Genomic DNA, 15,924 nt, shown 5'->3' with positions numbered 1-15,924 from the left:
GCCCGTCTCAGTATACAGTTACAGGCGTTATATTTGTAACTAATTGTTAATTATTGTGAGATGATAAGTTTGAATTTGGAAAACTTGAATGAATTAGGTAAGTGTCATTATTGAGCGTCCGTTCGTTTTATAAATATTGGTACTTTTAGTTAGGTTAAGTATTGGTATGTCAATGATGTTAAAAGTTGGCGATACATTTTCCTCATTTGCCGATGCAAAGCACGCCATCCCGTAACTTGGAGAAAGTACATTTACCACGTATTGGAAACGAGATGAACGTACTATTGCAAGAAGTAAAATTAAGAGGCCGATAGAAAGCTCTTTAATCTATTATCAACTTGTTTATGCTTGCAATCATGGTGGAAGGAAGTTCAAGAGCGGTGGGAAAAACATTCGGCAGTCTTGGACATTCAAAGAAGATTGCCCAGTACATGTACGATTCAAGGCATCGTTAGATGGAAATGCGTTAGAAATAACGTCAATTCAAACTCAGCACAATCACTGACAGCAATAGTACCACAAAAAAAAAAAAAGAAAAGGAACACCAAAACATTTCCAAATAAATCCAGGGTTCCATTCCAAAGAAAGGATTAAATTTCTCTAATTAATTTTTTTCTTAGTTTACAACAGGTTTTACAATAAATAAAGACTAATTTAATTATGTATTTGTCATTACCCATAATTAAAATATGTTTTAATACTTCACTTTGTTTTTTTTTTTCGTTTATAAGAAAATTTTCTAATATTAATAAATTCTTTATCAGAAATAATTGATACTAACCCGGGAGTAGTCGCGCTCACTTCTGTAACGTCGATAGTCGCGTGTGAGATTCTATCTCAAAATACGAATTCAAAACAAATTTTTATTTTGTACAATTTTTATCTACTTTTTATATGAAAAATATATATTTCTAACAATTTTATTAAAAAAACCTGTCTTAACGGCCACCTTCCAACATCGGCCACCTGTCCTAACGGCCAGTTTAAAAATTTCCCAAACCGATTATATTATGTAGACTACAAAAATTGGCAATACCGTCCACCTTTCTATATCGGCCAATAGTTCTTTCATTTTTAGTGGCCGTTACTGACAAATTTTACTGTACAGTAAAACCTGTGTTAATGGTCACCTGCCAACATCGGCCACCTGTCCTAACGGCCAGTTTAAAAATTTCCCAAACCAATTATATTATGTAGACTAAAAAAACTGGCAATACTGTCCACTTTTCTATATCGGCCAATAGTTCTTTCATTTTTAGTGGCCGTTATGACAAATTTTACTGTACAGTAAAACCTGTGTTTAACGGCCACCTGCCAACATCGGCCACCTCGGCCAGTTTAAAAATTTCCCAAACCAATTATATGTAGACTACAAAAACTAGAAATAGCGGCCACCTTTCTATATCGGCCAATAGTTCTTTCATTTTTAGTGGCCGTTACTGACAGGTTTTCCTGTATTACGAAAAAGGATGAAATGTGAGATTCTATCTAACGGCGCGACTACTCGCGGGTTAAACCTAATTGGCTCTCCCCAAAGCCATAAATTCCACAAAAAGAAGAAGAAGAAAAAAAATTCCTACGCATTACTACACCCTTCCTCGAGGCACTTACGAAATTTTTTCAAAATTGAAAAATTTTTCATCAAGTTATCGCGAAAAAGGATAAAAATTGAGATTCTATCTCACCGCGCGACTATTCGCGGGCTAAGATTGCCAGCCTCCAAGCGAACGGCAGCCGAAGAAAATGCCACAAAACGCATCATAACACTGACGTCATAGCTGTTAACGGCATTATAGTGCACGACCGTTTGACGGCAGTTTAAGTACAACGTAAAAAATATGCACGGTGATTTAATCCTATTGAACGAATAATTAACAATATTAGTTATAATTGAAATGACGTTGGCGTTGACTACTTGCAAAACATTTTTGCACAATACACTGGATTAAGCAGTCAAAAAAAAATAACTAATGTTCTGAAAATTGTTCATGGACGTAATCTTTAAGTTTTCTCAACATTACAATATTTGTTCCTCTTAAATTTGGTGCTCCGTCAGTTGTTACACTTACTAGGTTACAGCGTTAATTTAAAGTTTTCCAAACAGTTCCAGACTACTTCCAAAATATCGTTTCTATTATTTGTTGAAATTTCGTGGATTTCATTCAGGAAGCCGACAAAACTCTGCCGGAAACCCAAATAATTGCCCGCGTTATGTTGAAAATTTGCGGAAAAATCACCCGCTGCGAAATTGTTGATTAATATCTGCATTATCTATATTTTTTATTTATTAATATTAGCCCCAATTAAAAAAATATTTAAAAGAAAATAATTCAGTTTTTTTCCGCGGGCCGCAAAAAAATGTATAAAGGGCCGCACTTTGCCCACCCCTGCTATATATCTTAAACATGATTGAACTATTACTTTCTTGCAAACTTCAAACCCATTTATCAGAAAGAAATTACACTTGATGATAATTGATTTTATTAGTCTTAAGAATATATTTCCTTTGCATTACAAAACTATTCTTTCCGAGCAATAATATTTCTTAGTAAGGAATATTACTATTTTACTATTAATAATTAATATATTTAATGTTAAGAAATATATTTCGCAGATATAGTCGTATATGTAGAATTAAGTTAATATTTCTTGAAAATAAAGTGATATTACATACGGCGAAATAAATCATTGTGTTACGGTAAACTCATTATTTATTAATAAAAACAGGATATAAAACTTTATTATTACAAAAAAAATATTTTCTCCTCTCTTAAACCACTGGCTTCTACACAACAATAAACGATGGAGACGCAAATCCAACTTCCTCAATTTCTCCTTCTTTTGTTAAAATCCTTTGTACATATTATAATATCAGCAATTCACTAAAACAAAATCGTTATGTAGAAAGAGTAAACTTATTTTAGTAAAAATTTTTTTATAAATATATAGATATTTATTTTGAGAAATTTATGAAATACAAAAAAAACTAATACACGGCCGCACATAAGAACTATTAATACTAATAATAATCAATCATATTAAATTCAAACATGGCATTATTTAATTTACACATCTTTGTTTATTTCTTTCTTTTTGTTAATAAAATATTAATTATTTATCTGTATAATATTAAGTCACACAATAAACATTTAGCTGAAACAAGAGGGAAAGTACAACCAATGTAAAACATTGAAGGAGACACAATATATAATTTTCTTTATTTTTTTATAATCTAAAATAAACAGCATACCTAATCATTAAGAAATTTTATTACGGGAAAGTATTATTAGTTTACATCTTAAGTCATTAATAAATATAAACTCATTCACAGTTTTCGGCAATAAAATTTCTTAACCATTAAAATATTTCTTTTAGGCTAACTGATTTCTTTATCACAAATAAATGAACAGAAAACATCCGCAGCGTTGCACCCGCTATGTTGGATATAAGTAGCGTTGTATTGTATATTTTTAGAGAAGACGATACATTCAAGAATCATATTATAGTTGATACATAAGTTATACATATTTTTAAAAAGGTACTTACATGTACAAAGTTCTGTCATTTCTGGAAGGCCCCGCAGTTGGTTAATAGCTCCTTTCTTAATATTGTTCTGAAGCTATATATTATATAATTCCGTCCAAGATTTAAATTGTGGCTTATTTCCCAGTTAGAAAAATAAGCGCCTTTCTTCAGAGTTGTCCATCATTACACCTAAAAAGCATATAAAGGTACTATTATGTTTCTTTTATAGCCATTCGGATACGCAAAAATATTATTATTACATAATTACTTAATTTACTTTTATATAATACCTATATATGTACGTACCTTCAAAATATCCGTTAATTTTTAAAGAACACCAACAAATCCAAAATCCATCTATATGAACATAAACTAATATCACGCCATCTTGACAATCCCTGACGATTAAATTCTAAATAGTTAATTTGCGCAATTCTTTTGTGGAAGAAAATCTATTTGCAAATAACATTTCGGCTTAATGATAAAGTTTTTATTTTAAACCACAGTTATTACACAGGGTATTTTTAAAGAAATATTTCTTGTGGTTTAAAATACTTATTTGATTGCAAGAAAATTTATTGTTCACAAACATAAATATAGATTAACTTAACATAATATATTTCTGAAAAATATTTGTAGTTTTCAATTTCAGAAAAAAAACTTTAGGATAAGAAAATGAAAATGTAACGATTAATGCATTTCTTAGTATTGAAGAAATTATCTGTAAGAAATTATTGAGTTCTGTTTAAAAAACTCGTTTCTTTATACGTGTATCGGTATGTTTAAGGTTAATATGATATGTTAAATTTTAAGAAAGATGGCTCCAAGAAATCAGTGTTTTGGGAGGAAAGAAATTGTTCTCTCGGTGTAGAGCAAAAAAGTCTTATAACATTTTTCTAAACTCAACCGTTTGGCCAAAAAATCAAAATACATTTTGGTATGCAAATTGAAATCTGACAACTATGTATACAAAAATTTGAAGATAGAGAATCACAATTTAAAAATAGTTGCAGCATGGGCCTTTAGTATTTACATTAAACCCTGCCTTCCTCCTTAACAAACAAACACATTCTTGTTTTGTTTGCTTTTCAAATATGGGGTGATATAATTATTTTGCAGGAGTCTACCTTTCTGACCTACTTTTTTAGTGTCAATAACCTAAGTCACCAACCGTTCTTGTACAGTGATGCCAAATTATTAAATTTTATGGAAATACAAGTTGGCTTATATAGAGAACAATACATATATTTTTTTGGAAACGGTTAACTTTAGAAAAAAATGTTATAGGACTTTTTTTAAAGGAACGCACTATTTTCGGGGACACCTCTGTACAATTTCCTAAAAATTTTAATCATGTCTGGTTTATTAGGGTCTGTCAGGAAAATATACTTTGCTATGAGTACCAATTCGATCCTTCACCAAAACATCCACAGGTCATAAACTACTTTTCATTTGTCTAAACATTTCCACTGCCAACGCACTTCGTTGTCTGTTAATAAATTTTTAGAGAATTATAGTGCCATTTCTTAGTATTTCAAAAAAACATAAAAGTAACTTATCATGGAGGTTCCTATTTAGGATTTTAAAATTACCCCCACCCCACCTCCATGGGGTGGAGTGTGGAGTGGTGTTTGATGTCATTCGATACATTTTTGAAAAATATTGAACACGTATTTTTCCGCTTTTTGATTCGATCTGCATTTCGCGAAATATTCGATCGTTTCGCTACTTTTGGCACGCACCGTCGCATGGTGCCTCACGGTCAATTTTATAATTATAATATTATACTAAGGTTTACAAGCCATTCTGCAAGGAAAAATATTTGGAAAGCGAGGTCCAGGAAGAAGAAGAACATCCTGGTTAAAGAACCTCAGAACCTGGTTCAACACAATATCTGTGCAGCTTTTCCGCGTTGCTGCAGATAAGGTGAAGATTGCCATGATGATCGCCAACATTCGTCACGGATAGGCAAATCAAGAAGAAAACTAAGGTTTAGTATTATGACATTTCAATGTATTATTGTTATACTTTGCAGTTTGCACATACAGTGGAACCCCGATAAGTCGGCCCCCGATAACCCGGAACTCCGGCTAACCCGGACCGATTTTTATCAGACAAACATTTCAACAATAAAAATGAATGTAATATAATATTTGAGAGATAATGGGTATTCGTGTAATTTGAACTACATATACCATAGTAAAAATGACTCATGGCACACCACATTCATTGTCGTGTTATCGAAAACAACAGGCACCTGTAGTATCCTTTATTTATTTGAAACTGTCTTAGCATTGTTTAGAAAAGAGTATTAAAATTTTTTTTAACAATGGTCTTAGTCATCACTGTTATTAAATAACATAACATCAGAGACGGTATTGTGTGTAGTAAAGTCGTATTGTTCGCTTCCGTTCTGTAATCGTTCGTAAATCTATTCAGATTTTGTGTTTGCGTGTTTTTGTCTATAATACTTTTAGAATGTCTGAAAGTTTCCAAATTGTTATTTAAATTACTTACTCAATTACTCACTACTTAACTAAATGCACATTTGCGTATTTTCATATTGCGTACACGCTGCGAGTAAGCTGCTTGTTTTCAAGCCAAGTTTCCCGTCAACACAGATTTATGCGGATTCTCGGGGTCAATACACGCCAGAAATGAACAGCTCTGTATCGACCTTGAAATCGATCGCGCGGTCAACCTGTACTGAATGATTGTCCCTTACGGACTGCCAAACCGCCTGACTTGTTTTCGAGCGGCGTGCACGTGGCGGTGTAGCAGAAATGGGGCTGTTTTCGATCCACGCGGCTTACAAGCCGATCTCACGTAGCATGCACGCAGTTTGAAAACACGCAAATGTGCATCGAGCCTAGAGATCTAAGAGCGTTCTACTGCCATCTCTCTCTCTTGTCGTTTCTCCATTACTGAGGATCGTGATTTCTTTCAATATTTTTAACAATGTTTCTCCATTGGTCTCTATCGCCAGCTGCTCTAAGAGCTTCGCAGAATGAGTTTCCAGCTGAATGTTTTATTTGGTTAGACCATCTAGTTGGTGATCGTCCTTTTAATATTCTCCCCGGAACGTTTCCAGAAACAATTAATCTCTCTAAACTGTCGTGACCTCTGCGAACCACGTGACCAAAGAACTGCAGAATTCGTTGCAGACATATTGTGGACAGCCTTTATTTAATATTGAGTTGGTTTAGAATGGAAACGTTTGTCCTATGAGCTATCCAAGGTATGCGTAGCATTCTTCTCCAGCACCACATCTCAAAGGCATTAATTTTTTCTGCTCCGTATAGAAATATTGAGAATACAAGGGCATTCACCAGTCACATATTGATATTTTGAGAGATAGATCTGTCTTTCCAAACTTTAGTTAGGCGACTCATCGTATTTTTTGCCATACCAATACGTCTCCTCCGAACTTCTGCTTTACAGTTACCATCGTTAGTTATACTAGACTTGAGATAGACAAAGGTGTTTACTATCTGGTATTCCTGTAACATATTAGTCAGTTGAATAGTGTCGAATCTGTCGACCACCATTATTTTTGTCTTAGCTTTATTGATTTTCAGACCAACTTTATTGCTTTCGTACTCAACTCTTCGCAAAAGATCAACCATTTCTTGCTCATTTACTGCTATAAATGTAGTGTCATCAACAAATCTTAAATTGGAGATTTTCCTACCAGCTACTGTTACTCCACCGGCCCATCCTTCTAAAACCATCCACATGACATGTTCACCATAAATATTAAATAGGTTAGGTGACAACACGCATCCTTGTCTAACACCTCTCTCGGTCTTGAATTGGTTTGAGAACTTCTGATCTAGTCGTACTGTCGCTATATTAGACTGGTTCAGATTTTTAATAAGTGTCACCAGGTGCATTGGTGCACCCATTTCTATTAAAATTGACCACAGATTTATCCATCTTACACCATCAAATGCTTTTTGGTAGTCAACTAAGCATAATATAATCATAGGCACTTGAAATTCTCTAGACTTTTCAATAAGTTGTCTCAGGTTCAGGATTTTTTCCCTTGTACGTTTACCCTTTACAAACCCCGCTTGTTCCTGAGATATTTGGTAATGTAGATAGGTTTTTATTCTGTTTTTGATGATATGTAACAATATTTTACTAGCATGTGTTATTAGTGAGAGTGTGCGCTAGTTTTCACATCTGGTAGTACTTCCTTTTTTTGTGTAGTGGGATATAAACTGGGATCAACTGCCATACTTACATTTTATAACATGTTTAAAGGAGGAGTGGATACAACAGACAAGTTATGTGCTACAGATCTGGGAAAGGATCTAGTAAAAAAACATAAAAAAATAATTCGGAAGGTCCGCATGTCCGCAACTTAGAAGAAACGTTAGAAGACTAATTTCTGAACGGTTATAGATAAATGGTTATGAACTGCCGACCACAGGTCAAAGAACAATATGCTACATATATCCAAGATCAAGAAATCCATTCCAAACAAATATATTTAAATTGCATAAATAACGTCTGCCATGAACATGCAAAAATATATGTACCTACTAAATGTTACAATCATTAGTGTCATCTCTATAATACCGTTGTTTATTGTTTAACGTTTTCTGTAGAATATTTTTTTTTATTTTTTTAAATATAAATTTTATTTATTTTGTTTAAGGAAAACAGTTTTGACTGTATACAAGTATAACAATACAGTGGAACCCGGTTAACTCGGATTAATCGGGACCGCGGCCGATCCGGGTTATCGAAAATGTGGGTTAGCCGGAGAAAATAGTAAAAATTAATAAAATATGGTATGCTTACAGATAAACTCCGTTATAATTGTTACACAGAAACTGGTAAACCACGTTCGCATTCCACACAAAGCCAAACATACAAAGCGTCGTCAAGAGTCTCATTTTTAGCTTTATTAGCTTTGCACCCATTGTCCAAACTGTCTTTTGTTATCATTTTGAAAAAAAATTCTTCGATTTTAGTTCTATTTTTCTTCCAATCCGATACTGTAGATGTACCGACATCATATAATGCTGCAAGATTCGCCTTTATCAATTCTACTTAATGCTTCTAGTTTCTTTTCCATTGTCACTACATTTTTACGTTTTGTTGCCCTTATAGACAAAAACACGCAAACACAAAATCTGAATAGATTTACGAACGATTACAGAACGGAAGCGAACAATACGACTTTACTACACACAATACCGTCTCTGATGTTATGTTATTTAATAACAGTGATGACTAAGCCCATTGTTAAAAAAAATTTTAATACTCTTTTCTAAACAATGCTAAGACAGTTTCAAATAAATAAAGGATACTACAGGTGCCTGTTGTTTTCGATAACACGACAATGAATGTGGTGTGCCATGAGTCATTTTTACTATGGTATATGTAGTTCAAATTACACGAATACCCATTATCTCTCAAATATTATATTACATTCATTTTTATTGTTGAAATGTTTGTCTGATAAAAATCGGTCCGGGTTAGCCGGAGTTCCGGGTTATCGGGGGCCGACTTATCGGGGTTCCACTGTATGTGCAAACTGCAAAGTATAACAATAATACATTGAAATGTCATAATACTAAACCTTAGTTTTCTTCTTGATTTGCCTATCCGTGACGAATGTTGGCGATCATCATGGCAATCTTCACCTTATCTGCAGCAACGCGGAAAAGCTGCACAGATATTGTGTTGAACCAGGTTCTGAGGTTCTTTAACCAGAATGTTCTTCTTCTTCCTGGACCTCGCTTTCCAAATATTTTTCCTTGCAGAATGGCTTGTAAACCTTAGTATAATATTATAATTATAAAATTGACCGTGAGGCACCATGCGACGGTGCGTGCCAAAAGTAGCGAAACGGTCGAATATTTCGCGAAATGCAGATCGAATCAAAAAGCGGAAAAATACGTGTTCAATATTTTTCAAAAATGTATCGAATGACATCAAACACCACTCCACACTCCACCCCATGGAGGTGGGGTGGGGGTAATTTTAAAATCCTAAATAGGAACCTCCATGATAAGTTACTTTTATGTTTTTTTGAAATACTAAGAAATGGCACTATAATTCTCTAAAAATTTATTAACAGACAACGAAGTGCGTTGGCAGTGGAAATGTTTAGACAAATGAAAAGTAGTTTATGACCTGTGGATGTTTTGGTGAAGGATCGAATTGGTACTCATAGCAAAGTATATTTTCCTGACAGACCCTAATAAACCAGACATGATTAAAATTTTTAGGAAATTGTACAGAGGTGTCCCCGAAAATAGTGCGTTCCTTTAAAAAAAGTCCTATAACATTTTTTTCTAAAGTTAACCGTTTCCAAAAAAATATATGTATTGTTCTCTATATAAGCCAACTTGTATTTCCATAAAATTTAATAATTTGGCATCACTGTACAAGAACGGTTGGTGACTTAGGTTATTGACACTAAAAAAGTAGGTCAGAAAGGTAGACTCCTGCAAAATAATTATATCACCCCATATTTGAAAAGCAAACAAAACAAGAATGTGTTTGTTTGTTAAGGAGGAAGGCAGGGTTTAATGTAAATACTAAAGGCCCATGCTGCAACTATTTTTAAATTGTGATTCTCTATCTTCAGATTTTTGTATACATAGTTGTCAGATTTCAATTTGCATACCAAAATGTATTTTGATTTTTTGGCCAAACGGTTGAGTTCAGAAAAAAATGTTATAAGACTTTTTTGCTCTACACCGAGAGAACTATATTTGAATCCTGAACCTGCTATATTTTTATGAACAATAAACATGATTAGTTAAAAACACTGTTTTGTTTGCTTTCATTCCGAATTTTTAGAGTTCATATTCTAAGATTGGGACAAGACGAACACACACTGAGAGACTGAGCTAAGCTAAGGGTGTAGCGATAGCTATGTTGGATGATTGAGGTAATATTTTCGAATATTATTTCAATTAGCTGGGGAAGTCCAACGTCTATTTCGTTTCAAATACTTATACGCAAAAGATACCCAGGTTTCGTCATTTATATTAGTTGTATTAAAGGTGTTTTTTCCATATTGTTTAGAAAACTAGTAATTCTGCATCATTTATTTGTTTTCTCATATCTGTAATTTCTGCTTTTAGGAATGACGGAAGTGATGTCCAATACTCTGCAGTTTTTCATAGCGGGAACGGAAACAATGAGTTCTGTACAATCCTTTTGCTTGTATGAATTAGCTATTCATCCAGAAATTCAAGACAAAGCACGTAAGGAAGTTAATGTAGTTGTGAAGAGACATGGTGCTTTAACTTATGAGGCTATACATGACATGGGGTATGTACATTTTTGTGTACTAGGTAAGTTAGATCTAGGGAGACAATTTGTCTGTCAAACAAGTACTAAATCTGATTATTGATTGTTACTTATCACTAAGCTATATAAAATATATTATTTAAAGTAATTAAATACTGACCATGACCAACCAACAAGAAGAACTAGTAATTACAGTGGCACAAACAAGAATAGAACAAGTAAAAGAGTATATATATCTAGGACAAATCACTAGATTAAATAAAGAAAATCAGACCGAAGAAATAAAGAGAAGGATAAGATTGGCCTGGGCATCATTCGGAAAAGTGTCTTATATTCTAAAGAACTGAAAATACCCGCAATACCTAAAAACAAAAGTTTTCAATCAAAGTATACTCTCTGTTTTAATATATGGCTCTCAGACATGGACGTTTACAAAAGAGAATATGGAAAAAATAGCAAAGACAGAAGAACCATGGAAAGACAAATGCTGAACATTAAATTATTAGACAGGAAAAGAAACGAATGGATCCGTAACAAAACAAAAGTGAAAGACGTATCTACCCAAGTAGCAAAGCTTAAATGGAATTTCGCCGGACACACCCTACGGCAGAAGGATGAAAGAGATGGACTAAGATGAATATACATTGGAGACCATGGAACCACAAACGAAAAAGGGGAAGGCCACAGATGCGTTGGTCAGATGACCTGAAGAAACACACTGGGTCAAGATGGATGCAAATTGCCCAAGATAGAGAGGCATGGAAGAAGGAAGAGGAGGCCTATATCCAAGGATGGTTGTTTAGGGCTGATTAGATAGGTAGCATAAAATACTAAAACATTTATTAAATCCTGAAACGCTTCTTCTTCTTCACGCGTCATATCAGAATTACTTTGAAGATCAGCATTATGACTATGACTTACTTAAAAAAAAGTAATTTTAGTCGTTGATGTTCTTCATTTTATTTCAATGTCTGGACTTAGTTGGTTCGTTATGACAGTTCCCAAATATGTCATTTTGTGAACTTTTTCAACTTGGACTCCATTTAATTGAAGCTCTACATCTGGATGTGGATTACAACTAAAGACGCTTTACAACTGGAATTAATACGCTGTTCCAACAATAAACCAAACACAATAATGAGAGCAAAAAATGTGTCTATAAAAAAAAGACAGCGAAATGGATACAGTGGAGAGCGATTGTTGACTAAGGGACCCAGCCCAGACTGATGGACCCAACTAAGCGACGCTTAAATCTGGCGGCTGAAATAGCTGTTAATGAGTATAATGATGATGGGACACCAATATTTATAGCAAAAATATGAGCCCAAAGAGCTACATGACTAGAGAACCGAAATATCAAACACAATAATGAGGAAGAGAGAAATTGGAAAAAGTATAGGTTATCAAAAGGGGAGGAAATGGGTGGAAGCAAAACAGCAAGATTTGTTAGAAACAAACATGGAGATGTTGGAGAAAAAGCAAACAACCGTAAAAAATAAAAAAACTAATAAAGATTTAGGGCTGACGACTAGGTGCCAAAGTGTGCCTAAGTGTGTTGCCTGAACTAAGAAAAAGAAGAGAAACTAAGAAGATTTATTGAAGCATGTTTTATCAGAAGCCGAACAATATTTTTTGGAAATCATAATTCGAATGATGTTACATGTTTTCTATCTTGATATATAGCTGTGAAAGTTGGACAATGGACAGACGGATCTTGAGAATTCCATGTGTACAAAAAGTTTTTGAGATCCTTCGGCGCATGAGCAAACAAAAAGAACTGCTAAGAATAACCACGGAAAGAAAAATATAATAATTGGTTTATGTGTTGAGAAGTGAAAGATATGGATTACTTCAATTCATATTGGAACATATAAAGGGAAGAAGATCAGTAGTAAGACGTCAGAACTCGTGGCTGAAAGATCATTAGAAGATGGTTTGACCGCTTATCCGTAGAAATTTTTCTTGCAGCAGTCTCCAAAGCTGCAATTGCCATTTGGATAGCCAACCCTCGAAAGGAGACGACACGATAAGAATAAGAAAAACAACTTTTAACAAAACTTTTTATATTTAAATTTTTTTTTATTTTAAATATTTTATTTACCTTTCCATATTTTTGTTACATTTTTTTATTGTCCATAAAAGTATAATATAGTCCTCTCGCCAGGGGGGGTAAAACTGCCTCCTTAATTCAGATGGACTTACCCAAGTTTTTTTATGTATTTTGACCCGCAGAACACGACTGTTACCCAATTTTTTGGGTAACAGTCGATCCGGATGTCGATAAGATTGTTATAAACAAAGAACTTGAGGAATCACAGCGATTCTTCGCGGGTGATTTTCAGCAAAAAATGGTCTTACAAGTTTTTTTGTAGGATGCATAGTTTTCGAGATAAATGCGGTTGAACTTTCAAGACATCGAAAAAGTGCAATTTTTGAACCCGAATATCTTTGAATAAAAAATAAAATAGCAATTCTGCTTACTGCATTTGAAAGTTCAAGTAAAATTCTATCGGTTTTGATTATTTGCATTGCTAAAAATTAAGTTTTTGTTTGTTTAACAAAGCCATAAACACATAATGCTTCCTGTGCCCAATGCATGCGTTTTAATGTACGTAATATACGTAGAAATTGTATGTATGCGCGTCTACTCGTTCGATTTCAAATGAGAAATGCATTGAAAACATTATTCAATCACTATGTGTTTATAGCTTTGTTTAGCAATAAAAAAATTAATTTTAGCAATGAAAGTAATAAAAACCGATAGAATTTGACTTTAACTTTCAAAAGCGGTAGGCAGAATTGCTATTTTATTTTTCAATTAAAAGTTATTCGGTTTCAATAATTGCAATTTTTCGATTTCTTGAAAGTTCAACCGCGTTTATGTCGAAAACTGTGCATCCTACGAAAAAACTTGTAAAACCATTTTTTACTTAAAATGATCCAAAAAATCAAAAAAAATGTTTTGTTTTGCAAAAAATCGCTGTTATGTGATTCCTCAAGTTCTTTGTTTATAACAATCTTATCGACATCTGGATCGACTGTTACCCAAAAAATTCGTGTTCTACGGGTTAAAATACATAAAAAAAAACTTGGGTAAGTCCATCTGAATTAAGAAGGCCGTTGTACCTACCCCCACTGGCGACAGGACTAATACGAGTAGGTATCTAGGTCTGGATCCCGCGTATGAAAAAAAAGTTGATTCATATCAAGCTGAAAATTTGTTAATAGCTTAAGGGTGTCTAGTCAGATAAACTTTAATATATGGGAACACTGGAACAGGGGCAGTTTTAATTGTGGAACAGGTTAAAAATTTGGAACGGTCAGACCACGAAAACGGCACATTTATTTTTTCCGACCGAATATACTTAGGGCCGGTATTTCCAACCTCACTTAAGCCAAAGCTTACTTTAAGCCTTTGCTTAAGCTTTGATGCCTGTAATTCCACTTCAATTTGAGACTTAAGCCTAGGCTTAAACCAAATAATTTTAAGCTCGCGCGGGAGTTGGTTTAAGCCTTTGGTTAAAATTTGTTTTCTGTTTTTTGAGGTTATTTCTATAGATTATTAATTATAGAGTTGTTTTGAAAACCAACTTTTAAGTAATAACGTTAGTATTGGTTTATTAAATAATAATATATTATTTTTTTAATCGTAATAACGATTATTAAAATTCTTACTACTTTTGGAAGGTGTAGGCACATGAAAATTGTTAATTTCTACAATGCTTGGTAGGTATGTTTATTTTACAAAAATAAACTTACATTCCAATTTGACATTTTTAGGAATATATCCAATAAACAAAATTACAAAGATGGATCTATTGCTTATGCAAAATAACAATAAAAATATAACCAGAGAAATATGGACAATAAACTAAAAACACATGTACCATGTACACAAAATTAAGTGAAGTAAAAATAACATTGATACAGATGACAAGATAAAATTAAATGTCAACAGTAGTGGTTTTTACCTCAGAACAGTTAGCTCTGGCACTTTGACGTATTCAGAGGTACCAAACCAATTAACTTTACAACTGAGCATCAGTTTAGTTAAGAGAATGATGGAAATACGGCACCCAGCTTAAGCTTCTCCTTAACTTTTGACACAGGCTTAGCTAAGCAAAAGCTTAAGTAGCTATTGAAATACCGGCCCTTAAACTCTCCGAACAGAGATTAAACTCTCATGCAAAAATCAGACTGCTATTTATCACCGGTCATAATTCCTGTCATTTGACATATTCTACATGTTCCACTCATTAAAACGCCCATTTGGTGATAAATAGCAGTCTGATTTTTGCATGAGAGTTTAATCTCTGTTCGAAGAGTTTAAGCCTGTTCTGTCGGACAAAATACATGTGCCGTTTTCGTGGTCTGACCGTTCCAAATTTTTAACCTGTTCCACGATTAAAACTTCCCCTTTTCCAGTGTTCCCATATATTAAAGTTTGTCCGACTAGACACCCTTAAGCTATTAACAAATTTTCAGCTTGCCATTATTCAACTTTTTTTTCATACGCGGGATCCAGGCCTAATCGTTTTTATTGAAACATTATAATAGTTATTTATGTACCAAGTCAGTAGTTATTCTTTATCGAACGAGTCTGATATTATGAGCAGAGCGAGCGTTAGCGAGCGAGGCGAATAACAGACGAGTTCGATAAAGAGTCTTTACTGACGTGGTGCATACAAAATTTTATCTCCAATCATAAAAAATATTAACACTTATTTAATTACATCCTAATGAGAAAAGAGTGTGTGTACTTGGTACGCACGTAAGACTTTATACTTCTATTATTATAATTTCAACGAAGTAATTATATTTTAAACAGTGTAATTTTAACACTTAAAATAAAATACCAAAAATTAAAAATACCCTTAATAGTTACGTTATTGTTTATGAAGTGTGGGCTTCCGCAGCGCACTTGCTTCTCCCTTTATGAATAGTAGAAAATCTAAATAAATATATTTGTTAACAAATTATCATTAATATCTGTCACCGTACTATAATATATCGAATTAACCAAAACACCATTTCATAATATATTTGCATTAATACAAAACTTAAAAGATTTAAGAATTTTGTTAATTTTAGACGAAATAAAAATTTCGTATGACAGTAATG

General features: G+C 33.5%; 1 protein-coding gene across 4 annotated transcripts in view; it reads left to right on the top strand.

Moving 5' to 3' along the window:
• Nucleotides 1-15,924, top strand: part of LOC126889576 (cytochrome P450 6k1-like) — a 122,380-nt gene that overhangs the window by 92,900 nt on the left and 13,556 nt on the right. For all 4 annotated transcript variants that reach the window (XM_050657967.1, XM_050657966.1, XM_050657968.1 and 1 more), the window contains exon 3: nt 10,635-10,847. In XM_050657967.1, the coding sequence (XP_050513924.1) occupies nt 10,635-10,847 (213 nt within the window). The remainder of the gene's footprint in view (nt 1-10,634; nt 10,848-15,924) is intronic.

Source organism: Diabrotica virgifera, chromosome 8 (genome assembly GCF_917563875.1).
Source record: "Diabrotica virgifera virgifera chromosome 8, PGI_DIABVI_V3a".
Classification (NCBI taxonomy): Eukaryota; Metazoa; Arthropoda; class Insecta; order Coleoptera; family Chrysomelidae; genus Diabrotica; species Diabrotica virgifera.
This window is presented reverse-complemented; position numbering and strand designations above follow the sequence as displayed.